Below are 26,978 nucleotides of genomic sequence, written 5' to 3'. Positions count from 1 at the left end.
TCCCCTCGCTCCGCCCCGCCCCTGCCCGAGCCACCGCCGGAGAGGAGCTGGGGGAGGACGGTGGCCCGCGAGGTTCGAGCAGACAACGCGGCGGCGATGTCCGCGAGCCAGGCGAGCGCCGCGGCGGTAGCGGCGGGGCCTCGCGCGTGGCTGGGCGGCCTGGGCTGCGGCCTCCCCGCGGGTCCCTGGAAGCGGGCGCGCGGCCGGCGCGGGAGCAGAGGCGGAGGCCCCGGCGCGTCCTTCTGCCCCGCAGCCTGAGCCCGGGAGGCTGGAGGGCTCCGCTGCCCGAGGATGGGAATTCTCTTTACCCGGATCTGGAGGCTGTTCAATCACCAGGGTGAGGCTGGGCCGGGCGGGGAGGTCCCGGCCCTTGTCGGGCAGGAGGGTCGCCTTTGTCTCCGGGGAGCTGGGGAGAGGTTCCTCCCGCCATACACCCATTTCTCCGATTTGATCGCGAGCGCAAAAGGTGCCCTGCCCCACGCCGAGGGCCCAGCGCGCTGCCTGGCCTGCTTCCATCCCCGTCGCCTGCCCGCAATTGTGTTTGGGCCGCACGGGCAACAGCTGGGGTTCTAGAGTGAGGACCGAGGGCCCTGACCCTAGCGGCGCCACCGAGCCCACGGCTTGCAGAATGCGGAAAACTGGAACTAGTGCTGGATCCGTCTGGTTCGCTTTGGGGGGTGGGGGTGGGGGTGGGGGTGGGGGGGATGGGCGGGGAGACCCTCGCTGCGGAATAGTGATGGAGTGTCTCTCCTTTGCGCCGTTTGTCTCAGTGGTAAAGGTCAAGCCTAAGGTCGTTTTCTTTCTTAGGTTATTAGAAGGTTTTGGGTTTTGTTTTGTTTTGTTTTGTTTTTGGCCCTTGTTAAAGTGTTTCGCTGAAAGCTTTTAAAAGCCTGCCTCGGGAGGCAGGCTTCATTAGCATTAGGTAACTAGCAGGTTACTGTGTTAAGTTCGCCTAAATGCAGACATTTGCCACGGAAAGGCATAGGGGATTTATTAAAAAAAAAAATTACAAAATGGGTGTGTGATACTGGAGAGAATATGGTCCTAACAGAACTACATAGTTACTGAAATGAAATATAGTGCTTTTTTTTAAAAAAAGCTCTACTTGCAGTTCATTCCATCTGTCAAGCACGTACAGTTTTTCTCTTGTATAAGCTGGTAGCGTTGTCGCACCCCCACTTTTTCCAGTTAAAACTTAATGAACGGTGGCGCCTACTATTTAGAAGGAGCAGTTGCCGGGCTTGCTCCTCCTCTGGGATAGAGCTGGTTTTATGGGACTTGTAATCCCTAGTGGGTTCTGCTTTTTTTAATAATAATTTTTTTAAAAATGATACCTAAGATAACGGTACTAAATGAAGTGGAAGGCAATAAAGAGGATATTTCCATTAGCTCTGTCTGGTCAGCAGAGAACGTGTGACGGGGTAGTGGTTTCTAGTGGCTTCATAATTCTGTGGGTTTAGATACTCTCACCTAGCACAGGAGGGATTTGTGGGGTCTACAGTTTTTGAATATTTAATCTCTAGGTTTGAAGTACTAAAGGTTACATTGTTGTAGAACTGGTGATATTTGTGTGGGTAATAAGTGTTCTTATTCTAGTTCTGTCCTCTACAGTCTTGAATTTAGTGAGACTAGTGTTTCAGTTCTGCTTTGGTTTAGAAAGACCTTTTGCTTTAAAGTGTCTCTGGTACTGGTCTCACTTTCTTCTTTGAGTCAGTGACCAAACCGTTGCTGTAACTTAAAAAATGAATTAGAACTTTAAAAGAAACTCACCTAGTTGCACATGATAGCAGGAATGCATTGGTAGCAGCACAGATCTTGTGCTCTGCATTTTGTAGTAGCATTTGCCTGAACGTTTACTCAGAGTTTGAAAATTAACAAGAGGATTAATAGAGTCCAGTTCCTAGGAAATTACCAGTCAATAGAGTGAGATCGTGAAGAAAAAAAATCGTTAAATGGTCTCTTCCCAGCTCAGTAGCCTCACGGAATTCACTGTCACAAACACTTGTTGCTAGTCTTGGACCTGTGGAGAAGGGGGCACATAAGTTAGGTGTGTCTTCGATGCTTTGTTTTACAGAAGGATCAGCACACGTTTCTATACTCTTTTCATGGAGAGCTGCGGAGAGAGGCTTTGGGTAATTGCAGAGTTTGCTATATCGATGAACGCAGAGACTTAGCAGCTCTGGCTTCTCAAAAAGCAGCTGCTCAATTAAAGCTGAGCTGGTGAACTGCTTGCTGGGCCCAGAAAACCAGAGCTATGTTTAGGTGGGGCACAGATTCCGGAGCGCTCAAACTTTATTCTAGATACTGCCATTTATTGACACCATTAAAAAGTATTGTAGCTGGGGCTGTAGCTTAGTTGGTAGAGGGCCTGCCTCCCTTTCACCACACCCATTCAAGAGATAACGGGATGTGGTGGTGGGGTCCCCTGTGATCCTGTCACGTAGGATGCACGTCCTTGGTTACATAGTAAAGTTAAGGCCAACCTGGGCTAACATGAGATTCTGTCTCCGAATATTTTCCTGGAAGAGAGGAAGCAGGCTCGAGTGACTTCTGTCAGACAATTGGGAAAGGAAACAAGTGTGTTGATGCTTGTTGATCTTTTTAAGAAGCCACTGTCAGCTTTTCTGTCCCCTCTTTTCTCCCTGTTGACTGAGTTGTGAATCTTTAGCTTAGATTTAGGTTTGCCAACAATGACTGTATCTCTAGAACTTGTTACCAGTGTTTGGTTTAAATACCTTTCTAGGGCAGCAGTTCTCAACCTGTGGGTCTCAATCTCTAAGACCATGGGAAATCATTGATTTTTTTTACTTTTATAACAGTAGCAAAATTATAGTTATGGAGTAGTAACAAAAATTTATGGCTGAGGGGGTCACCACAACATGAGGAACTATGTAAAAGGGTCTTCGAATATGGGAGGCTGAGAACCACGGCTCTGGGTGTTGGGAATAAGTCGGAGAATGAAAGAGACAAATCCCCTCGCCTTTACAAAGCGGCTTGTTATAGTCCAGGGCAGCAGAAAAGAAACCCAGCCTGTCTCTATAGATGAAGGAGCACTTCGTAATTCTGGTGACTTTTGCAACACTGGTTCCAGTTGTTCCATCGGGTGTTGGTTAATCTGCCTCAGTTCTGTTCCTTCTAAAAACTTTCTTCTTTAAAGATGCTCATTAGGGCTTTATTTATTTAAAATAATAGGCCTGGGATGTTAAACAAGGATCTCTAGTGCCAGCGTGTTCTCATCACCCCTACCCCCACCACACACACACACACACACACACACACACACACACCTTTATAAAGAATGTGGTAGGTGAAGGAAGATCCTTTCCAACACCTACGTAGACTGTAAAAGGTTGTGGAGTTTCCCTCTTGGCAGCCTTGCTCCTCCCTCTGCTCATTGGTTGTTAGTTAGGAAAGGAACCAAGTTATGAATGAGTGCTGGCAAAGGCACAGGCTGTGTTGGTCTTGTGTTGGAGAAGCCACCTCAGTTCCTGGTCTTTTTTTCAAGGGAGTTCAACCATGCAGGAGTGTACAGCAGGAAGGTGACTGGACATTGTACGCTGTCAGGAGCTGTCAGGACGCTGCCTCTTAGCTCCAGGTGGAGCTCACTGGAGGGACCTTGGGGGAGGAAATGCTCGTTCCTGGTGACAGTGTGCACTCTGGACGAGCTGTTTGTAGCACATGCACCTTCACCCTTGGTACCTGGGGCTTTCGTGGCATGGTGATTACTTTTATCTTCTCAGCAGGACCTCGCTCTAATCTGTATGAGACATTTTCTTTGTGAGACTTCCCAACCTCAAGTTAGTGTGTGATTTCTGCCTCCTAATGGCTCGCTGATTTTCATCTTTGTTTCTCATTGTTTTTTCCTCCCTCGGCAATGTCTTCAAAGCAAGTCTTTGTTACTGAAGTTTTAGCTTAATCAGGTGTGTCTGAATGTTTGATGTTGGGACGCAACTTGTCATCTACAACGTTCATGCTCAGAATTGCATGGTCAAATTTTACCAAAAAAAAAGTAAAAAACGTCATAGTGTTTTAAATAAATTTATGGCTTTTGTGCTGGGTCATGTAGAATTGACATGCCTGCCAGACCTAGACTTAGTAAGGCTAAGTGATATTTTGAATATGAGATGATAGAGGTGTTTGTGTTTTCCAACTTTATGTAATTCATAGAGATAGAAGGTTTTTAGATGACAGTTACTTTTAATTGTTTTGATTAGTTTACCAAATAGTTGTCAGATACAGACAACCAGTGGACTAGTAGTGTGCCTGGGTGTGTCAGAGAAAAGGAAGGAGGAAAGAACCATGGACAAGAAGTATTTTTATGACAAAACAGTATTGATTGGTAAGGTAGAGGCCAGGTCAAACTCTGAATCCCAGCAGACAATAATGGTGTGTTTGAGCTTTCCTGAGTGCAGGAGTGCTGTGGGGGAAGGCCTTCTAAATGAAGTCATACAAACAGCGATTGCAGTGATTCACAAATGTCACGGAGTTGGAATGGCCAAAGTCTGATTGACATCATTGCCTCCTAATATGTATTGTATGTTCTGTGGAGTATTTGTCTTGAAGCACATTGTAAGATGGAATTCTAGCACTGCAGATCTACATTCTCTATAAAGTGTTGCTATGTCTAGTAAGGAGGAGTGCAGAGTGAGGAAACCGTAAGAGTGTGCGGGAGTCGATTTACTATTAGGACACATATGGATGATCTAATTCTGCATGGGGATAAACTGACTTGTGACTATTGCGTTGGCACCTTTATCTCTTAACCTCTTACACAACTCTGTTTTAATGTTACAGTTCTCATTTTGACTCATACACCCTATCTTTGATTTAGGAAGCCACCAAAACAGTCATTGATACTTTCTTGTAAGCACATTTCCATCTAGTAGTTGGAAGTGAATTCTGTTTGTGGACAAGGCTGTGTGAGCGAGGGATCTGGATTACAGACTCCCCCAGGTTGAACTTCGAACGTACACGCACACGCACAGGCACACGCACACACACACACACACACACACACATGAGTCTGTGGCTCTTTGGAAAATTTAAGTTTTGCACGTGCTTGACTTCAGTTTCTTTTTTTTCTTTCTTTCTTGATATGTCATGATTGCCTTTTATATTACAATAGCTTTACAATCCCTTTGTTGATATGTAGTCTCAGATGGGGTGTGTATTTATGTATTTGGTGGTGGTGTAGGACTTGGATAATTTTGTAAAGTTAAACAGAAGAGCAGTGTCTCCGGAGTGGAGAATAGTGCTAGCAACATTAAATGGAAAGTCGGTGGATAGTCTGGAGATGAGGTCCACAGACAGCTGTCTGGATTCCAAGAAAGGAATTAGGAGCTTAGGATTAAGACATTTACCCTTTGTCACACTCATCCCTTCTCACCTTGTTCGCTGTGATGTGATGTAACCTCCGGCTTCCTATCTGCTTTACCAGCAGGGACCTAGGAGGACATGTGGCCTTCAAAGCCTGTCCCAGCGCCTTCTTCCCTTTCCTGCTCTCACCCAGCCTAACCTTTGCCTGTTAGGGCTTCCTCAATCCCAGTCTTGTGGAACATAAAATAATGGTTCTTTTCACGAGCTAAATCTATTATCTAGCTGTTTTTCCATCTTGGATAGTCTTACCTGTTAAAAAACTTTACACCATGCCTCCAGCTACTGGGTCACACAATGTATCCTCCACCATAGCTCCCACCTCTGGGTTTGTTTGTTTGTTTGTTTGTTTGTTCTAGACACTCTATCCTTTCTTTATCTTGTATCCTGAGAAAATGATTTTTTTTTGTGATGTGAGCCTCTTCCCCTCTGCCTTACTTTAGCATCTATTGCTGCATAGTGTGTCTGCTCAGTATGCTTGCTCGCTTGCTTGTCCTGCTCAGCACTTGCCCTTGTGCGACACCTCCCTCCCATGGAGCCAGATGTGATACCCTCCCCCATGCTTTCCAAAGTGGGTTTGTTGTTGTTGTTGTTGTTTTTGAAAAACAGTGGTTTTAGAATCAGGATCACAAAACAAAGGCAAAGAAGCAAAACTTGTGTACAAACTAGAGGAGGGGTTTAACATGAAAGGTATTGTTTTAGAAACCAGATATAGATTTCCTGCCAGTATCTCCTCTTATTCAGTGTGTGTTTAGAAGCTCAATTTAGAATGTCATTGGAAAGAAGGGTTTTTTTTGTTGTTTTTTGTTTTTTAATGATTATTACAAAGAGTCCTATCCTATTTAACAGTAAGCTGGCATTCATTTCGACAGCCTGTTCCCTGGTGACCAAGATGCTCCAAGGGACCCTCTTTACAAACTCAGGTTAATCTTTAGAGGCAAAAGGATTCATTACCACTGAGAACGTTTAACATGATATGCCTCACACTCTGCAAGCAAGAATGACAAAAGCATTTGAAAAGTTACAGCCCTGCGACAGTGCCTGCTTATAGCTTCCGTACTTAAACAGATACTGTTGTTTGCACACACATGCATGCTTAAGTCATTGTTTATATCATTTGCGGTAGATTCTTGTATTTTGTATTACTTTTGGACTGGTCCTGTTAAGTTTGTAATGTTTCAAGAACACCATTTCATTGATGATTATAAATATATTTTGTTTCTGAGAACTAGAAGTCCGTCTAAATGTTGACCTGTAGCTAATCATGAGGATAGTACAAAATGGATTCCTTCAAGTTAGAACTAAGCTGATATTATAGAAAGGTTCCAGTTAGTTTGTTTTAAAGCTGAGCCTCACTCTGCAACCTTTGCTATGTAAAGTATGTTAGTCTGGAACTCCCCTGCCTCTGCCTCTGGAGTGGTGTGATTAAAGAAGTATGCCAGCACATTAGCTGAAAATCAGTATTCAACTAGGAAATTTTCTTTTTGCCTCAATACCTTTGTAGATGCTTGTATTAACAGAACTGAAGAAAGCATACATCGTACAGCGGCAAGGCTGGAGTGCTGATATTTGCAAGTAAAATTAGAAAGGGTCAGCTGTGCTAGTGAGAAACCGACCTGGAAGAAAGACTTCTTCCCTAGCTAGAAGAACTCAGCTATCTAGTCCTGACGCAGACTGGTCCCACTGTGAAGTACATTCATGGTCATGAAGTCTGTAACATTTGCTTGGTTGGAATCCCACATTTCTCAAGAATTTTCTGATTTTTGGATTTTCGAGGCAGAGTTTCTCTGTGTAGTCCTGGCTGTCCTGGAACTCACTTTGTAGACCAGGCTGGCCTCGAACTCAGAATCCGCCTGCCTCTGCCTCCCGAGTGCTGGGATTAAAGGCATGTGCTACCACACCCGGCTGAGTTTTCTGATTTTAATTCAGCCAAAAAATATACTTTCCTCTGATGGAATTGGTCATTGCTGACTTATTATAATAACACTAAACCATAAATATGTACTAGACATAAATATTATTATAACATAAATATTACTAAAACAAATATGTAATTATTAATATATACAAAAATGTGTGTGTGTGTATGTGTGTATATGAATCTATGTATATATCCATAACAGCTGTTGGGTTAGTAGTGAATATAGCTTGTAAGTGTTAAACCAGGTTAGGGAGCCTGTGTTGTCAGTCAGGTGAGTTTGTTGTTTTTTGAGATCGTGTCTTACCACATTGCCTGGCCCAGCCTGAACCTCTGATCTTCCTGTTAACCTCTCAAGTGTCTGGAAGCACAGCCATGGCCACCATTCCTGGCTTGGCAAGCTCCTTCGTAGCATGTGTCTTCATTGTACTTGCTGGTGTTCTCCTGGGGCAGTCATTTATGTGTGTAACTCTCTGAGGCTGTGGACTTGGGGATGGTAGCAGGATTGAGTTTGCAGAGTCATTAGATAGAAATTTGCCCATGGAACAAACTCTTCTTTTTCTGCTTCCTTTTCACACTTTGCATGGACATACCCAAGGGATGCCTGCACTTCCACACGTTGAACTTCAGTAACTTAAGTCATTTGTAACTGTTGTGACTACATTTGAGGATCCTTTGCTGAGCATAGACTTCCTTAGGCCTAGAAAGAGAAGGTGCTTCTGACTGCCTGGAGAGATTGTTGGAAAGATGAGAAGTGGCCGTGTAGAATGAGAAGAGGCAAAGAAAGTGAGCTTAACAACACAGTCCTTGCTTGATGGAGTATCTTTTGAGCTCTAGGAAGGCTAAAGAGTGTTGTGTGCTGACTTATACCACAGAAACAAAGAAGAATAAAGTGTGGGATCTCTGTGTGTGGTAACTCTCTGCTGGTTTTTATTTCAGAGCACAAAGTTATCATTGTTGGGCTGGACAATGCTGGGAAGACGACCATCCTTTACCAGTTGTAAGTATTAACTGCTTAAAGTTTAATTTTGTTGTTTCTAGTTATTCTCTGTGCTTTTGTGGTATTTGATGGATGAAATCAATGAAAAGTTATGTGGATGCAAGCAGACTAACCGTAAGCCAGAAGCCAGGGACTGTGTGCTGAGCTAGAAATTCGCACGATACCAGGCATGCTCATTGTTTTGCTTTGATCCTCTTGTTTTTAGAAAACAAGGTATCTGTTTATACACTTTGCCTGAATGATCTGTAATATTCTAAAACCATTATTTATTTGAGCTCTTTTATATCTTTAGCTGAATCATTGTGTGAGCGCAAAAACAAGGGCAATTGGGTCTGAGTTAGAAGCCATGTTGACGTACCTTGATGTAAGCATTGGTGAGATGAACTAGCTTCCTCACTAATTTTGTAAACTTTTCCCCTCCTAGTTCCATGAATGAAGTCGTACACACATCTCCTACAATAGGAAGCAATGTGGAAGAGATTGTGGTTAATAATACCCGTTTCCTGATGTGGGATATTGGTGGCCAAGAATCACTTCGTCCTTCCTGGAACACGTACTATACTAACACAGAGGTAACATTCCTAATGCTAGTGCTTGCATGAGCTCCTGAGTCCTGGAACACGTACTATACTAACACAGAGGTAACATTCCTAATGCTAGTGCTTGCATGAGCTCCTGAGTCCTTGAGAAGCATTGGGTTCGAGTCATTACAGTCTTTAAAAATGGAGCGTGAGTACAGTAGTCTTCTATTCCAGTCTTGACTCAGTTAACGTTGAGTCTCTGTAGGGAGAGTTGGTGGGTGATCAGTCGGTTGTTTGTCCAGTAGTTACTCTTAAATGACTTGCATTTCATGATTTCTGATTGCATTTCCTTCTTGATGTTTATATGTGTCTGAGTGGGAGAAATCCCAGCCAAGTAACGGACTCTTATGTGGTTTGAGTCCTAACCAGTTTTTGCCGTGTATTGTCTTTTATGTAGTGTAGTTGCAGCTGAAAAATCTTTTAATCATAAAGCATTTTACACATAATCATATGGTTTTATTTACATGTTACATTCCAAGAGAAAATTTCAAACCTATGACATTTAAATTCATCATCTTCGCCTATAAGTTGAAAGATTCCATCAGTTCTTTTTTAGTGTGTATTGTAAGGCTTTAAAAATATTCTGCATATGTGTGTGTGTGTGTGTGTGTGTGTGTGTGTGGCGCGCATGTGTGTATATATGTGTATTAGCTGGTTCTTGGAGAAAATCAACAAGATAGATAAACCCTTAGCCAGACTCATTAGGATGATGCATCCTAATTAACAAAATCAGAAATGAAAAGGGAGACATAACAACAGATCCTGAGGAAATCTAAAACACCATCAGATCCTTCTACAAAAGGCTATACTCAATAAAACTGGAAAACCTGGATGAAATGGACAACTTCCTAGACAGCTACCAGGTACCAAAGTTAAATCAGGATCAGATTAACGATCTTAACAGTCCCATTTCCCCTAAAGAAATAGAAGCAGTCATTAATAGTCTCCCAACCAAAAAAGCCCAGGACCAGATGGATTTAGTGCAGAGTTCTATCAGACCTTCAAAGAAGACCTAATTGCAATTCTCCTCAAACTATTCCACAAAATAGAAACAGAAGGTACTCTACCCAATTCATTCTATGAAGCCACAATTACTCTGATACCTAAGCCACACAAAGATCCAACAAAGAAAGAGAACTTCAGACCAATTTCCCTTATGAATATCGATGCAAAATACTCAATAAAATCCTCGCAAACCGAATCCAAGAACACATCAAAACAATCATCCATCATGACCAAGTAGGCTTCATCCCAGGGATGCAGGGATGGTTTAATATATGGAAATCTATTAACGAAATCCACTATATAAACAAACTCAAAGACAAAAATCATATGATCATATCATTAGATGCTGAGAAAGCATTTGACAAAATCCAACACCCCTTCATGATAAAACTCATGGACAGATCAGGAATTCAAGGCCCATACCTAAACATAATAAAAGCAATATACAGCAAACCAGTAGCCAATATCAAAGTAAATGGAGAGAAACTCGAAGCAATCCCACTAAAATCAGGGACTAGACAAGGCTGCCCACTTTCTCCCTACCTATTCAACATAGTACTTGAAGTCCTAGCCAGAGCAATTCGACAACAAAAGGAGATCAAGGGGATACAAATTGGAAAGGAAGAAGTCAAAAATATCACTATTTGCAAATGATATGATAGTATATATAAGTGACCCCAAAAATTCTACCAGAGAACTCCTACTAAACCTGATAAACAGCTTCAGTGCAGTAGCTGGATATAAAATTAACTCAAACAAATGAGTGGCCTTTCTCTACACAAAGGATAAACAGGATGAGAAAGAAATTAGGGAAATAACACCCTTCACAATAGTCACAAAAAATATAAAATACCTTGGTGTGACTCTAACTAAGGAAGTGAAAGATCTGTATGATAAGAACTTCAAGTCTCTGAAAAAAGAAATTGAAGATCTCAGAAGATGGAAAGATCTCCCTTGCTCATGGACTAGCAGGATTAATATAGTAAAAATGGCTATCCTGCCGAAAGCAATCTACAGATTCAATGTAATCCATCAAAATTCCAACTCAATTCTTCAGTGAGTTAGAAAGGGCAATTGGCAGATTCATCTGGAATAACAAAAAACCTAGGATAGCAAAAACTATTCTCAACAATAAAAGAACCTCTGGTGGAATCACCATACCTGACCTCAAGCAGTACTGCAGAGCAATTGTGATAAAAACTGCATGGTACTGGTACAGTGACAGACAGGTAGATCAGTGGAATAAAATTGAAGACCCAGAAATGAACCCACACACCTATGGTCACTTGATCTTTGACAAAGGAGCTAAAACCATCCATTGGGGAAAAGACAGCATTTTCAAAAAATGGTGCTGGCACAACTGGTGGTTATCATGTAGAAGACTGCGAACTGATCCATTCTTATCTCCTTGTACAAAGTTCAAGTCTAAGTGGATCTAAGACCTCCACATAAAACCAGAGACACTGAAATTTATAGAGGAGAAAGTGGGGAAAACCCTCGAAGATATGGGCACAGGGGAAAAATGAACAGAACAGCAATGGCTTGTGCTGTAAGATCAAGAATTGACAAATGGGACCTCATAAAATTGCAAACCTTCTGTAAGGCAAAAGATACTGTCAATAAAACAAAAAGGATACCAACAGATTGGGAAAGGATTTTTACCAATCCTAAATCTGGTAGGGGACTAATATCCAATATATACAAAGAGCTCAAGAAGCTGGACTCCAGAAATTCGTGTATTGTCTTTTATATAGTGTAGTTGCAGTTGAAAAATCTTTTAATCATAAAGCATTTTAGACATAATCATATGGTTTTATTTACATATATACATATATGTGTATATATATGTATATGTGTGTATGTGTCTGTCTGTCCGTATACGTATGGCTGATATTTAAAAAGGTGTCTCTCATGGCCTGGTCCCTGCACTCCCTTAGCATTTCATCATGTATTTGGAGGAATTGTATGTGTAGATTACAAAGATCTATGTCAGCCCCATACACAGTGCTGCAGGCATTAAATTGTGTCAGCCTTGAAAAGGGTTTATTCAGATGCCATCTAATAGAATGAGCATCACAATACTAAAGTCTTCTGCCAGCAGACTATCAAGTGAAATATTGTAGTCGCTGCAAACTGAAGAACGAAAGGCTGAAAACCACAGTGCTTTATTTGGAAATTATTACTTAGTGCTAAAAATAAAAATAACGTGTGTTTTAGTAACAGGTGATGTGAGCGTTGTAAGTATAGTAACTGAACATTTGCTGTTTCAGTATTGGCTTGTGGTGCTCTTGGTTAGTGCAGTGGAACTCGCCCTGCAAGCCATTGTCTCATCATTTGTTGTTACAGAACTGTGCTTGCACATAGCAGATGCTCTGGGCAAAAGGAAGCACCTGTTTTTACATGTTTTTATGTTTTATATGCCAGTTGATACCCTCAATTTGTTAATTTCCTTATCTGTCACATTATTCTAATACATATACCTTTCTGGGTTTCATATTAGTAGTAATTGTTTGGAAGCAACTTAAACTTAGAATTTTAAGTGTTTGGGGTTTTTTTCGTTTTGTTGGTTTTTGTTTGAAATTGTTATGGTGTAAATACAGGGATTTAGTATTAATTCAGTAGTTTTGAAAAGAAGAAAATGTTCTATTTTGGTTAGAGTTTTAGCATAATACTCTTTTCTTTTGTTTTTTCTTAAAAATTAGTAAATGTATTTGAATTAGAAATGAGTCAGGTCCTTAAGCTTTATAGAAAGTATGATAAGCATTTCTGGTTCCCAATATACAGTAGATTTTATGTCTTAATAATAGTGTCATATAATTAAATACATAAGTAACTTATGAATTTTCAGATACTAAATTCTGTAAGTCACTAATGAATTTTTTTTTTTTTTGGTAATTATTTTAGTTTGTAATAGTTGTTGTGGACAGCACAGACAGAGAAAGAATTTCGGTAACTAGAGAAGAGCTCTACAAGATGCTAGCCCACGAGGTAAGTCTGAGATGGGCATCTTATCACCTCTTAGAGTTTCTCACAAGGAGTAGTATTTCAATGTAAAAAATTATCTGTTGGTGATACCTGCTTGTGATTCATATTTTGGGATTTTCATGTTTCCCAAAGTTGAAGTGTGTCTGGAAACAGGAGAAAGATTGTACAGATAATCATAGACTAGTATTTAGCTTTAAAATCTATTTAGAGATTTCATTGGGCAAAAGAATTTCTGCCAGGTAGCTCTCTTTTTACATTTTGGGCAGATAATTCATACAGAGGATTATCATTTGACAGGCACATCATAAGTACCTGTGCATATAATAGTTCTTGAGTGTTTTTGTCATCAGACTAATATTTAAACCTACTTGCTCATAGGGGTTTTTTTTCCATCATTTTTTAAAATCCCTTTTACCAAATGAAATTATATGACTGGCTTATAATTAATTATAAGTCCTTCAAAATACTACTAGTCACAGTATTCAAAATTTAAATAAGTGTGTATATGCATACTGGTAGAGTGTTTGCTTGGCTGGACTCAAACTCACAGAGATCCATTTGCCTCTGCCTCCAAGTACCTGCATTATGGACCACCACACACAGCTAGAGGCTTTGGTCTTTACAGTACATTCCCTGTGGCAAAAGAAATTTCCCCCAAAGCTTATTGAGGATGACAGAAAACTGTAATCTAGGAATATGAGAAGCATTTAAAAGGCAAGCAATTTGACAAGCATATTGCATTCATTTAAGAAAACTGTAGCATTGGCCTCCTTTCTGAGGCTTGTGGCCGCCTTTGCCATCGGCGCTTTTGTCTGGTTTATAGCACTAGTGAGTTATGTCCTATAGACTAGTCCTTAAATTCAGTTGTAAAAACCAGGCTGTACCCATAAAAGTCATGCCACTGTTGTACCAGTAGTCACACTTTTTTTTTCTTTTCTTTTTTTTTTTTGCATGATAGAACTGTAGTCCATAGGATCCATAGATTGCTGATGACAGTTCTTCCCCTAATAGCCCACAAGGTACCTTCTATGAAAACCATCCACTAGGAAGGGATTAGCAATGCCTGATACTCCATAGCCTGTAGCCAAAGCATGCATTGTCTTCAGCAGTATGGACTCTACCAGTTGTGGCATGCAACAAAGAGCAGTGGCATACCTTTATAGTTTGTGACCTTCAGGCTCTCCCTAGCTGACAAGTCATTGAGAGGTTGCTTACCTCTAATAGTGGCATTTTTGCCAACAACTTAGAAGTGCCTACCCAACTCACATAGTGTCCTGGTTTCTTTTCCTGTTCGTGTAATAAAATTACTCTGACAAAAGCAACTTAAGACAGAATAGATTTGTTTCAGCATATAATTCCAGAAGGATATAGTCAGTCATGGTGAGAAAAACACAGCAGCAGGCAGGAACAGGAGGCTGGCTGATCACATGGCACCCAGATTTAAGAAGTAGAGAACATCAGTGGGAATTGAGCTTTGTCATATAGTTTAAAGACCTAAGGGATACTAAAAAAGAAACATTAACAGATGCAGTACAGCACAAAAGATCTCACCATACCTGCCAGTTTTGTTGTTATAACAGCAGTGTTGTGAACAGCATATCTGAATGGGAAACATTTGTTCCATAACATTTACCATGAGCTATCCTACGTTCTTGCCCTGTGTTATTGTGCTACTTCAAGGCTCCTCCGTATTTCTTTTAATACCAACTGTCTTAACTAGACTGGCCTGCACTGCTCAACTTGACTCATGCCCAGTTTGGGAGCAGAGCCATACTTGCCTGCTATGTCTAGCACTGGAGTCAGCTTCTTGGTTCTGACATATTCTAGGCCATTGTTGTGCCTTTGCTTTTATATCAGCCAAATGAAAAGATCCCAGGCTGGGCAGTCTCCACTCCCAGTATGCTTTTTCATATATACACTGGAGCTATCTATAATTGACTATCCCACGGCAAGCTTATCACTTGGTCCTTTTATCATTTAAGTCTTCTATAATCTGCTGGGCTTTTTTTGTTTGTTTGTTTTTGTTTGTTTGTTTGTTTGTTTTTTCCTTCTAGAAGCTTAATAGCACAACATTTGGCTTCTGTTGTTTTTCTGGGAATTCGAGCCCTACAGAAATATTACCACATTTGTCTTAAAGTAGCCTAGAGACCAGCTTTGGCCTTCTCTCATTCCCTCTTGACTTATTTACCATTTTACAAACCTAGTCTACATGCCAATCTCCTTCATTTATATTCACTGAAACCTCTCTAACCTCAAAGATCATGTCCCACCATAGGGCTTAGCAACAGTAGGGTACCAACTATTGTACCAAAGTTTGCACAATGAATTTATTGACTTACTTACAGGAGTATGGGTAAGGGATTACACAGCTGACATGAAGGCAATTGACCCCAAAGCCCATACTATGCTGATTGACTTCCTCATGAAAACAGCATTCTTGCTAAGCTGTTTGCAACTTTCAAACTGTTCTGATGATCCAGAGTCTCTTCTCCCCAGTAGCCCTTAACTGTCATATAACTTTGGAGAGGAAGCTTTGTTGTGCCTTGTAAGTTTCAGGAGCTTCCTGTGACTTGGGAGTTGTTGTTGTTGTTGTTGTTGTTGTTGTTGTTTTCTTGAAACTTAAGGTCTCCTTCCAGGATACAGTATTCACTTGGAAGGAAATTGCCACTCAATAGATATATAGAGTATACTTCTTATTTCAGTAGAATTTGGTAAAGCCTAAGAAAACTGGGATACTTATCATAAAGTTGTATGTTACTATTGATTCAGTGATTTCTTTTAGGTATTGCTTTACAGATTTTATTGTTTCAGATAAACTATTAAAAGGTTAGGGAACCTAATAAAAAGTGGGGTTTGTAAATTAAGTGTACATTTTTCTTTTAGTGATTGTGATTTGAATGGCCCCACTCCACCCCAGGCTTATAGGGAGTGACACCATTAGATGGTGTGGCCTTGCTGGAGAAAGTGTCTCACTGGGGATAGGCTTTGGTTTTAAATACTAATGCCAGGCCCAGTATTACTTTCTCTTCCTGCTGCCTGAGGATCCAAATGTAATTAAGCTAATTCTCTAGCACCATATATATGTTAACTTTAGCAGGAAACCTCACTGTTTGATTGCTCACTAATAATTGGCAGCTCAGTGTTTGAAGTTACTTTCTGCTTGGGGACCCTAAACTGGCTGCTTCCCATTCCTTTATCTGTTACACCAAGACCTAGAAAGTTTATGTGACTAACCACTTTTTAAAGAGACAGGAGTTGCATATAACCTTTTATTATATGTACAAGCATTGTACTTATACTCATTGCCAGGAGAAGATAAAAAGGAGAAAAATAAAGTACAAGGCTGGCTGGAAAGTGAAAGGAAACCAAGAAGAGAGCTGAAAAAAAGCCTTAATGATGGTTCTGGGACCCACAGCAAGCTGCCTGGTTGGTTGGAGCAGAGTCGGCAAGCAGGGAGAGCACTGGAGAGAGGCACTGAGTGAAAAATGCAGTTAGGCACAGGTGCTTCAGAGCTACCATAAAGCAATACACAGCACAGGGTTTCTCTGTGTATCCCAGGCTGGCCTTGACCTCAGAGAACAAACTACCTCTGCCTTGGAGATCTTCTTCCTGTACCTCCCAAGTGCTGCCTACCACAACTGCCTGGAAGCAGCACGGTCTTAATCAACCAGCATTGATAATTACTCTTTAGTGTGTTCCAAACATGAAACTACAATTTTTAAAAAACCCTTCTCAAGACTTCATCTTAAAAGAAATATTAAACTTTGAATATACTTAACTTTAAAATGGTTTCAGACATCAAAATCAAAAATTTTCTTCAGAATGACTCAAGTTGTAGAAGTTGTCTTCACAAGTGAAGCTTTATGAACGAAGAGACAGTATTGGCTTACGGCAGATAAGCAGATGTCTACGTTTGCTGCTGTTTGCCTGACTACACTGACAGATACATCAGACACTTTTCTTTCTCTGTGCTAGCCATTGGACACAGGACATCCCACATTCCTGTCAAGCACTCTGCCGATGAGCTATCTCCCCAGCTTTAAAAATCGTGTGTATTTTTGCTGGGGTTTCATTAAGCGGCTCAGACTGGCCATATAGGTGTAGTCAGCGTGTTTCAGCTTCCCAGGCAGTTGTGAGATTATGGGCCTGTACTACCAGACCTGGATATTTTACATTTTTTATATGTGTAATTTGTATAGTAGAGAACATTTAAATTAGCTTGTGAACCAAAGGTTACCATTGTTTACATTAAATTTTCATAGCTTACAAATTTAATTTAATAAATAGCCTTTAATCCAATATGCTTTCTGTTACTGTCATAATATTGTGTTTGGTCTTGAGGTTATATAATAACAAGCAGATTCTCTATTCAGGTAAAATACCATTTTAGGGTTGCTGTTTGTTGTTGTTGTTGCTATTATTATTTTCAATAATTAAGAACTTCATTAATGCCAGTCTGAGATCTATGAGATTTTTACAAAGAACCCCAAAGAAAGTGTGGGTTTTGAGACCTAGAAAAAAAAATTACAGTTTTAGTTTAAAGACCCTTTCTATTTATTTATTTTTATTGTTGTGTTTGGTGTGGTCTGCCTGTGTGTTCACGTGCTATGGAGGCCCATCGTTGATGTTGGGTGTCTTCATAGATTCACCTCTACCATATATGGAGGCAGTCACTAGCTGAACTTGGAGCTCTGTTTTGGCATGCCTGGCTTTGCAACTTTCTCTCGGGAGTCCTCATCTCCACCTCCTGCACACACTACGATTAGAGGCAAGCCACATGTCCATTGCTTTTACTGAGTTCTGGAGTTCGGAATTCTGATATTCATGCATGCTAACACAGCAGATGCTTGACCTTCAGAGCCATCTCTCTAATATGAGACTGTTAGCAACAGTTGATTTTTATAGTCCCAGTTTAGGGGCTTTTCTGTATTTTATTACTACAAATGATAGGTTTAAATTATTTACAAATGGTACAGTGTATATTCCTAACTTAAGCCAAATACTTACATCAGAATTTTGTATTTTGAATGTGCCATCATTAGCAAATCTGACTTGTATAAAAGAGTTCAACCTATTCTACTAGAGATATTGAAACCTCTAGATGTTAAGATAGAAATTAAATCCCATGGAAAGTCTATCCACTTACTAACTCAGCCACATACCACCTTTCAATAATAGTCCATTTTCATTTAAGACAACACAATCTTAAATAATTCCTGTGTTTGTTCAATTCATGATCTAGCTCTTCAATTTTCATTTAAGTTTTAGATTTTTTTTTTTCAGGCCAAACTATGTCTGAAACTAATTGATTATGAAGTCTTAAAACTGTTACCCATCTACCTGTGTTCTTGTCTATTCTTACATGATCCTGCAGAGGGCACTCTAAGTCATTCTTGATTGTGCGTAAAACACTGCAAAACACTAACCAAATGGAAGCTTATATTCTTAACCAGAAAGAATCAAGGCCCTGATGTATAAGAGTAATCTATGTGGAACAGCATCATTTTGTGTCCACTGCATATAGTGTCTTTAAGCACATTAACAAAGTATTAATGCTGAAATGGTCCTTTAAAATGGGTATAGGCCTATAATCCCAGCACAGGAAACAGAGGCAGAGGGATCTCTAAGTCTGATGCCAGTGTAGTTTGTGTAGCAAGTTGTAGGACACCCAAAGCTAAATTGTTAGACCCTGTCTCAAAAAACTAACTAGTTCTAGAAGAAGAAACAAAGCATTCAGCATCTCTGTGTAGTTACATTTTTCCAGGGTCTCTCTGGGTAAGGACAGAATTTTATGGGAGTTTTAATTCATGAATTCAGTTTCATTCTTTGTGGCTCCTTGGCCCAGTATGTGACTGTATCATGCAGGAGTGTACATACACACATATGTACACACACAGAGTGTTTCCAAACTGAGAATTTAGCCCAATGTGGGATGTCATAGATTCATTTCTTTCTTGTGTGTTGAGAGGATACCAACTGCACATATAGTTGGAAACTTGCAGTATGGTCATTTTCTGAAGAATTTCATTCTCTTATGAAATCCTGGTTATGAATGGTTTGCTTAGGAGATTGGAGGAAAAGGGATAATGCATACAGAAAAACCACTGGCAAAATGTTGAGATAAGACTGTCCCAAATTGTCCAGAGAGTAGATAGCCCTCTAACTGGAGTATTGTAAGCTGTGAGTGATAGTGTACACTTGACATTCGAGCACTCCAGAGTTCAAGTTCAGCCTGTGCTGCGTAGCGTGACCTCAAAAACCATCGACGACTTATATGTCTTCCAGCACACAGTAGCTAATAGTACTCAAGCTGAAATGTGATGTGGAAGCGTAACTGAGGTCACGGTTTTGGTACAGTAGTCAAGGATGGCTCAGTAGCTATTGAAGTTTTTGCTCTTTGTGCTTTAATTGGTATAGTAGATAATTTTACTTGAAAATATGATGAGGTATAAGCTCTTAGAACCATAAAGCATATCATTTAAGACTAAACAGTTGGTGCTGAGGGTCTTGCAGATAGCTCAGCTGACAAAGTGTTTTCTGCTCAAGCATGTAAATGAGGCTGATCCCAGCACACACCCATGTACAAAAGCGCACAGAGCATACACCTGTCATTCAGTGCCGGGCAGGGGGGCAGGGTTCCTGGGCGCAGTGGGCAGCCACATCAGAGAAATCAGTGGGCTCCGTGGTCAGGGAGAGATTCAGTGCTGACCTCCTGCCTCCACACATATCTGTACATGCAGTGCATAGACTACAACCCCTCACGCACTTACACAACTGAGAAGAATGTAAGCCCATACAAGGATTTATTTAAAATATAGTCAGTGTTTATTTCTGTCAGTCTGTGAAACTCGAGATGATGTAGACTGTTTACATTGTACTACCTGTGAAAATAAAACAATTTTAATTAAAAGATAGTCTAGTTTATTAAAATTACAAAAAATAGCTAGCCAAGTTGAAAAATCTGTGGGGACGTGTACTAACCTTCAAAGTTTTATTTGTTTTTACAGGACCTAAGAAAAGCTGGGTTGCTGATTTTTGCTAATAAACAAGATGTTAAAGAATGCATGACAGTAGCAGAAATCTCCCAGTTTTTGAAGCTTACTTCTATAAAAGACCACCAGTGGCATATTCAAGCATGTTGCGCTCTTACTGGCGAGGGGTAAGATGTTGTCTCATTAGTACCATACAGTTGCTGTAGAAGCTTAGAGAAATGAGAGTATAACAGATCTGGAAAGGCCAGATAATACTTGTTACCTTTTGAAAAATATTCTATGTGTATACGTATGTTATCTGAGTAAATGTCTAGCCACATACATGCTGTGCCCACAGAGGCCAATCCAGGAGGCTCTAGCTCTGCTAAGACTGGAGTTACAGGCAATTCTGAGCCACCATTTTGGTGCTGGGAGTTGAATCTAGGTCCTCTGCAAGAACAGCAAGTGCTATTAGCTACTGACTTAGGAACTAAACAAAGCTTGTCAAGATGTCCTCCCTAGCGTCCTTTCCATGCCGTGTCTGTCTTAGTCCTCACAGCAGCTCCACAGACTAGTCCACACTTTACGCACAGCAAAGCTAAAATAAAAGGATTTATGTGTAAAACTAGCAGATAGCCAACAGTGTTGTCAAATGGAAATTATGCTGTCCAAAAATAAATAGCGAAGAATAGTGTGCCTACTTCTGTGCTCCGGACAATGGGTTGAATCCCCATCCCTCCCCATGGGGATTAGAAGTAAAAGTGGACCATGCATGACATGAGAGTCCTTGCTTCTGCAGTCAAGGGTAAGACAGTATGATGTCACTAGGTCTTTTGCCCAGAGCTGAAAGTAGTTAAGAAAGAAGTAGAGGCGAACTTAGTCAAATGGCTGGTCAAGGGCCACAAAGATGGAAAAAGTACTGTTAAATGTAACAGTGAATGAGTGAGCTCAGTTTGTGTATTGGGAAAGTGCACAGAAGTCAGTGGTAGTTAAAGAAGAAATATATTTTAGGATAGCAGCTATAAAGTCCTTTTTAACAATTACTTACATTATGTGTTTATGCCTGAATGTGTGTATGTGTGCCATGTTCATGCAGGAATCCACAGAGATCAGAAGAGGATGTTGGACACCAGCACACAAACACACACACACACATACACACATACACACACACACACACACACACATACACACACACACCAGAACTTGAGTTACAGTATAGGCAGTTGTAAGCTATTGTGTGGATACTGGGAACCAAACCTGGGTCCTCAAAAGATTAGTGAAAGTTCTTAACTTCTGAGCCATCTCTTCAGCCCAGCTATAAACTCTTGATTTCAGCAGGAAAAGAAAGATGAAATAGAGGAAGTTGGAAATAGGGTGTAAAGCTCAAAGGAAGAGTAATTTTTTTTTCTACTTTTCAGAGGTATGACTATCTATTCAGAAGCAGTGGAAAGAAACTTGAGAGTCTTGAGTTCAGGGCGGAAGTTCTTGATATTTTCATCAGTGTGGGAAAGAGAACCAAAGGATGAATTAGGTTCTGTGACAGAAATGTTCTCCCTTTGAAAACCAAGTCTAAGTGACTATGAACCATTCGCATCAAATCCCTGAACTAGACCAAAACTTTGGTTTTCCTTTGGCAAGCACTGTGATTCATGGGTTGAAGACTGTGGCTGTGATGTCAAGAGGCCTCTCTTGACCCCTCTCCTGCTGTTTGCTGAACTTGCTAGGCCTGGATTTCTTGTGTATATGGGAAGGGTTGTGACCTGACTATTGCAAAGATAAGAATAATTGCTTAGTGCAGTTTGTGGTTTATTAGTGGTCGACTTCTGTACATTTAACAGTTGGAAGTCATTTTTTTTTTTTTTGCGTTGTTTTCTGCATTCCTTTTTTGCTTCTGTGGGCACCTGCACACATGTGTTCATATAGACACACATACTCGTAAATAATAAAAAAGTGAACTTTAAACAGTCACTGTGGCAGGCTTTTATATCTACATGTTCATCATAGACAGTAATATTCAGAAGGGCTTGGGGCTTATTGTAACATCACTGATAACTGTTTCTCTCTTGTTAGGCATTTGGTTTCTCTTGTTCCAAGGATAATCCTTTTCTATATTTCAAATTAGTTCAGTACTTGCTAGCTAATAGAAAGTAATAATAATAATATATACTGCCTTAAATATTTTTAATACAGTTGTAATATATGTATACTTTGTGTTAAGAACTCTAATATGTTTAGATTATTAATATAGTAGGTATATTATAATATCCCATTATTTTTACTTCATGTCATGTGCATTTTTATGTCAAAGGTAATTTTTGAAAGGGAAGGTAAATATATGTGAATGTTCTAAAATATGTTGGGTTTTGCTGATTCTAGACATTCAGGTTTCACTTTTTCCTGTTAAAGATGCTGTGATGAATAGCCATACAAAAACTTGCTTTCTCTGGGCATTAGTCATGTGAGTGCCCTGCGTGTGTTAGGCACTGATCTAAGCTTTAAGGTAAAACTGAACCAAAAGCCTTTGGCTCTCCGGTGCCTGCAGGGATCTCTCCTTCTCTCCTATTTTATCCTTTGGGTTATTGAAGACTGTGCCTACAGTGGATAGTCTGTGACTTTTTAGTCCCTAATAGAATCACATGATTTCTGTCGTCTTCTTAGGTTATGCCAAGGACTTGAATGGATGATGTCACGGCTGAAGATCAGATGATCTCTTCTGACCCCTCCTCACAGACTCTGTATAAAGAAAGTGCTGGACTTTTCCTGAAAGCTGCAAAAAAATGGTTTAGATATATTTATAATAAACTGACTTAAGAGTTTTCTATAAGAAGAAAATTAAGACCACTTATTTGAAAACAAAGATGAAATGTCACCACCCGTTTGCGCTCTCATTCCTTCCAAGCCTGTGACTGGTATTTTCTCATGATGAATCCTCTCAGGACATGGCAGAGCTTGGCGAGTACAAAGGGAGAGGAAGACATTTGAACTTTAGAACTTTGTTTCAGCGTGACTCTCCCACCCTGCCCCAAGTTGAATGTTCCCTTCACATTGAATCAAATACAAATCAGCACAGATACTGTTTCCAGTTTTTAAAAATGTAATATTATGGAAAGTATTTTGCTTCAAGTTGAATATGTATTGTGTATATACCTCAAGTTCAGGTTAATGGCTTTGATTTGTGCTCTAAAGCAAAGCAAATAACACAGGTTAATGGTAACTTGTTGTTCTCCTGATCTAACTGAGTACCACCTTTGGTGTTAAGTGTCATTGTTTAGTTTACCCTCTGTTCTCTATGTTGTCCTAACAAGCCAACCCCAACCAACAATTGTTAAGCTGCTCCTTAAAAATGAAACAGGAGAAAGCCTGGCATTGTATACCTGTTTTTGTTGCTCAGTAATTCAGGTGGAAATATATAACGCAAGTGGGTAGAGCGTCTGCCAGACTCCTGGCCTGGTGTGCCTGGGTAGAATTACACGATAAGCAATGGTCAGACTTTCCTTCTGTGGATCCTTATGCCAATTCAGCTACTAATCGGTCATTCATAAATGGTGATTAAAATGATCAGGTAATTTTTAATTGAAAATCATGGTGTGAAATATATCTACCCAAAGAGGTAACATCCTATAAATAGTAGTAATTAATTTAGCTGCAACCTTTTTAGGTATTAAATTACATGACAAACAGTTAAAATGAATTTAAGAATAAACATAAGGCATCGTTTTCAATGAACAGTAATAATTTCCCAATTTACAGATTAGTGTCTACAAAGGTTTTCTTACATCTTCTTCCATTGCATAATATGCCTTGTGTAATAGTTAAGAAATCATTTTTTCTGAATGACTTAAAAAATTTGATTGAAAATTTGGCAAATTACATTATTTGTACTAGAATTTGACCTAAAACACTTTTTATGTTTGTTAAAAATATTTGCTTTTTAAAATTTAGTTAAAAATTGAAGTATTTCTGTCATAGACAAAATTACTCTGTTTTAACATATTCCTGGTGGACTATATCAACCTTTTGTGCCCTGAAAACTTGAAGGTTAACCCAAACTGTCAAGATTTAGGATAGTCAAGAAAAGGTTTAACTAGTTTTAGTATCAGACTTTAAAATTTCTTAAAGATTTTGGTAAGAAATAGAAGTCCACATACAAGCATTGAGGAAACTGAAAAATCTTTGTAAGACCCTTAATGGCTAAAGCCATTGGCTGTAATGAGTGTTACTGTGTGAGGCTTTGTGTATGAGATCTGTGCTGTAAGGCTCCCAGTGTTCCTTCAGCATTAATGCTTTCCCACCTGCTCCAAGAGAACTAGCCCTCAACCAGTGCTGCGGCCTGTTCATATGCTCTCATACTTTTTCAAATCATGATGAGAATTTTTCTCCTATATACTAAATCCTCTTAAAGACTCAACTCTTTGTAGTTTTGTCAAAGACAAATACTCTGTAAAGTCCCCCACCTACCCCAGATCTACAGCTTTTTAGCTTTTAATTTGAATCATCTGCATAGTTGCTTGGATCATTGTTACATCAGTTCAGCGCATAGTAGCAATTCTGGTGTGGCCAAGGTGTTGGCTGAAGTTTATTCTTCATTGGATGTTTAAAGCATTTACTCCATTGTTAAGGTTGGCATCATATAGTCAGTTACTGACATGGCATAAGACAGCATGAAACTTTACCACATTTATAAATATGAGGGATTTTTTCTTTTGTTGGTTTTTAACCCTTTTAGACTAAGCCTCAAAAATATTATCATACCTGTGTACTTGTACATTAAAAACAAAATTATTGCTGAGTAAGAAGATATTTAATATATGAAACTCTCATAACTGTCATTAACAGTATTAATTAGGTCTAAATACCGTGGAGCAGCCCTGATATCATGCTGACAGCTTACGTGTCAGAGGGCAGAACTCAGCCAGTCCTGTGGTTTCAGGTGTTAATATGTAAACAAGCATCTCATTTAACTTCACTGTGCTCAGCTTTGAAAAGAACAAAGATTTATACCTCTGTACATGTGGATAGATAGAAGTGTCCTGTTTTGATACTAATTTTGAAAGTTGATTATCTTCTCTTGATATCTTGGTTAAAACTGGCCACAAGATAAACCATTTGGATATATTTGATTTTGTCATAACATTTGTAAAGTATATGTTTCTCATGAGACTGAGGGTTTTATTTTTAAAATCCCCTTACATTTCTAGCACACCTTGGCCATCACAGTAGACAAAGAATACAGAGAAGGCAGTGGGTTAGGCAGTGGGGGATGGGTTTTTGGTTTTTTTTTTGTTTTTTTTTGGGTTTTTTTGGTGACATTTTCTCTTAAGAAAGTGCTTTAGCACCGCTGGCTGGCATCTTTAATGCAGGTGGTAAACCTAATTCCATAAGCATGGCCTGCCCGAGCCAGAAGGAAGAAGAGCTTGCTCCCTGGCCTGAGGAAGTGCCTCGTAGGTAGTCATGGAAGTCACAGGTAAGTGCAGGAGCTTGAAGACAGGCAAGAGGTCTCTAAGGTGTTCCTTTCCTTTGTCTGAGTGTATAGTATTAAGATGCCTAGAAGAGAGATGGTTTTGTTCCACTCTTACAGGCACTTTATATTTCTTGCTGTAACTACAGCAATCACATACAGTACAGACAACCTCAAAAATCTGTTTATATTAGTGTAAATAGAAAAATGGTAGACCGCTGTCTAGTTTTCTCCGCAGGCATTTTTGGGAGTGTATCTATAGCCTGTTCTACTTTGTTAATGGGGGATAACAGCACATCCTAGATCATGTGTGAACTTTGGGGTTTTTAATTGCCCTTGGTATCCTGATATTCTCATTTTCAAGGTGAGGTAAAGACAGGGTTTCCTTACTTAACGGATTTGAGCGCTTCTGTTCTCCAAACACAATGGAATTTCTTGTTCAAGAGCAGCTTCCAGAGTTGAGCCAGCCCTCGCTGCCTTGGGTGCTTGCTTACCACCAGTCAAGGTTGCTCTGAACTTTCCCATAACCATTATCCCCCAAGACCACCAGGCTCTGAGTGACCTCTCTAATTCTGTCTTCCCACCCACCAGTGACTTGACTGCTCTGCACCTTTGCATCTTCAGAGCTGCTGCGTCTATCAGGAGAGCAGGATCAGATTATGGTATCCAGATACCAGTAGAAGAATTGGATGTTATACTATACTTAGCACCTTAATTCTACTTAACATTTACTTCTTAAGCTGACAACTAGATTCAGAAATACAAGAAAAATAGACTATGTCAGGTCCTCAAGTTATGAGTTAGGACCAACGACTATTAACTTGCATTCACATTATCCTCACAGAACCAAGAGTGGCAATGCTTTGGAGAATAGCAGTCCAGCCTAGTTAACATGGGGAAAGATGACAACATTGTATGTAGTGTTGAACCTGAAGACATCCTACAATGATTTCCCACACTCTATTTTTCCTTATGTTTGCTTAAATAGCAAAAATCAACACTAAATGTCTAAAGGAATTTGTAATTTGAGACCTAGTATTTTTACACAATAAACCTGCTAAAACAGGCTTTAAAAGACAGCAAAATAAGCCATATGTAGTGGTGTTAAGACTGTAATCCCAGCACTCAGGAAGCTGAGACAGGAGAATTGCCGGGAGTACAAAGTCAACCGGAGCTAAATAATATCAGCCACCAGGACTACATAACGAAAGATTGCCACAGAGGAAAGGAAGGAAGAAAAAGCCAGCAATCAACCATCATGTGTTTCTGTAGAATCAGATGTAATAGGAAACATAGTTTCAGATTGCTTCTGACAAAGTCTGTGCCACATTCCTCACAGCAGGTGTGACTCTTTAAGACCATGATAGTGGAGTAAGGGAAAGAGTGAGATGTAGCGCTCTGGATGCTTAAAAAGTAAGTGCTTGGATTTAACCCTAAAGTGGTTTGAAATTGGGAAGAAGTGTGACAGGATACAGTTGGGCTAATTATGCAATATTTCATCTGTTTAATTTTCTAACTCTGTATTGTTCCTAAAGACGGATGAATGAGTCTCTGTGGTGTTGCCTGCTCATTGTGCATACCCTTGGTAGACATTTCTCATAGTGTGTACTTAAAAAGTGCCTGACATTGATTTGTGTTGATTTCTAAGTCCATGTAATAAATGATACATGTTTTCTATGATATA

General features: G+C 39.9%; 1 protein-coding gene across 2 annotated transcripts; it reads left to right on the top strand.

Annotated features, from left to right (window-relative positions):
- Nucleotides 1-52: 52 nt before the first annotated feature.
- On the top strand, nucleotides 53-26,978 carry Arl5a (ADP-ribosylation factor-like 5A). 2 transcript variants are annotated; one of them, NM_182994.2, is made up of 6 exons: nucleotides 53-337; nucleotides 8,231-8,291; nucleotides 8,716-8,863; nucleotides 12,782-12,865; nucleotides 19,870-20,021; nucleotides 22,495-26,976. In NM_182994.2, the coding sequence occupies exons 1-6, from the start codon at nucleotides 292-294 to the stop codon at nucleotides 22,541-22,543; spliced, it is 540 nt and encodes a 179-aa protein (NP_892039.1). In that variant the 5' UTR covers nucleotides 53-291; the 3' UTR covers nucleotides 22,544-26,976. The 2 variants fall into 2 exon arrangements, with proteins under 2 accessions (NP_892039.1, XP_011237506.1); XM_011239204.3 differs by lacking the exon at nucleotides 53-337 and adding an exon at nucleotides 366-663 and having other exon boundaries at nucleotides 22,495-26,978.

This window comes from Mus musculus, chromosome 2, assembly GCF_000001635.26.
Source record: "Mus musculus strain C57BL/6J chromosome 2, GRCm38.p6 C57BL/6J".
Lineage (NCBI taxonomy): Eukaryota > Metazoa > Chordata > Mammalia > Rodentia > Muridae > Mus > Mus musculus.
The sequence above is the reverse complement of the archived record's forward strand: the minus strand, read 5'-3'. Positions and strand labels throughout refer to the sequence as shown.

Coding starts and splice junctions, on each gene's coding strand:
- Arl5a (NM_182994.2), top strand. CDS start 292: ATGGGAATTCTCTTTACCCGGATCTGGAGGCTGTTCAATCACCAGG. Junction 12,866..19,869: donor ACAAGATGCTAGCCCACGAG/GTAAGTCTGAGA, acceptor TTGTTTTTACAG/GACCTAAGAAAAGCTGGGTT. Junction 20,022..22,494: donor TGCGCTCTTACTGGCGAGGG/GTAAGATGTTGT, acceptor TCGTCTTCTTAG/GTTATGCCAAGGACTTGAAT.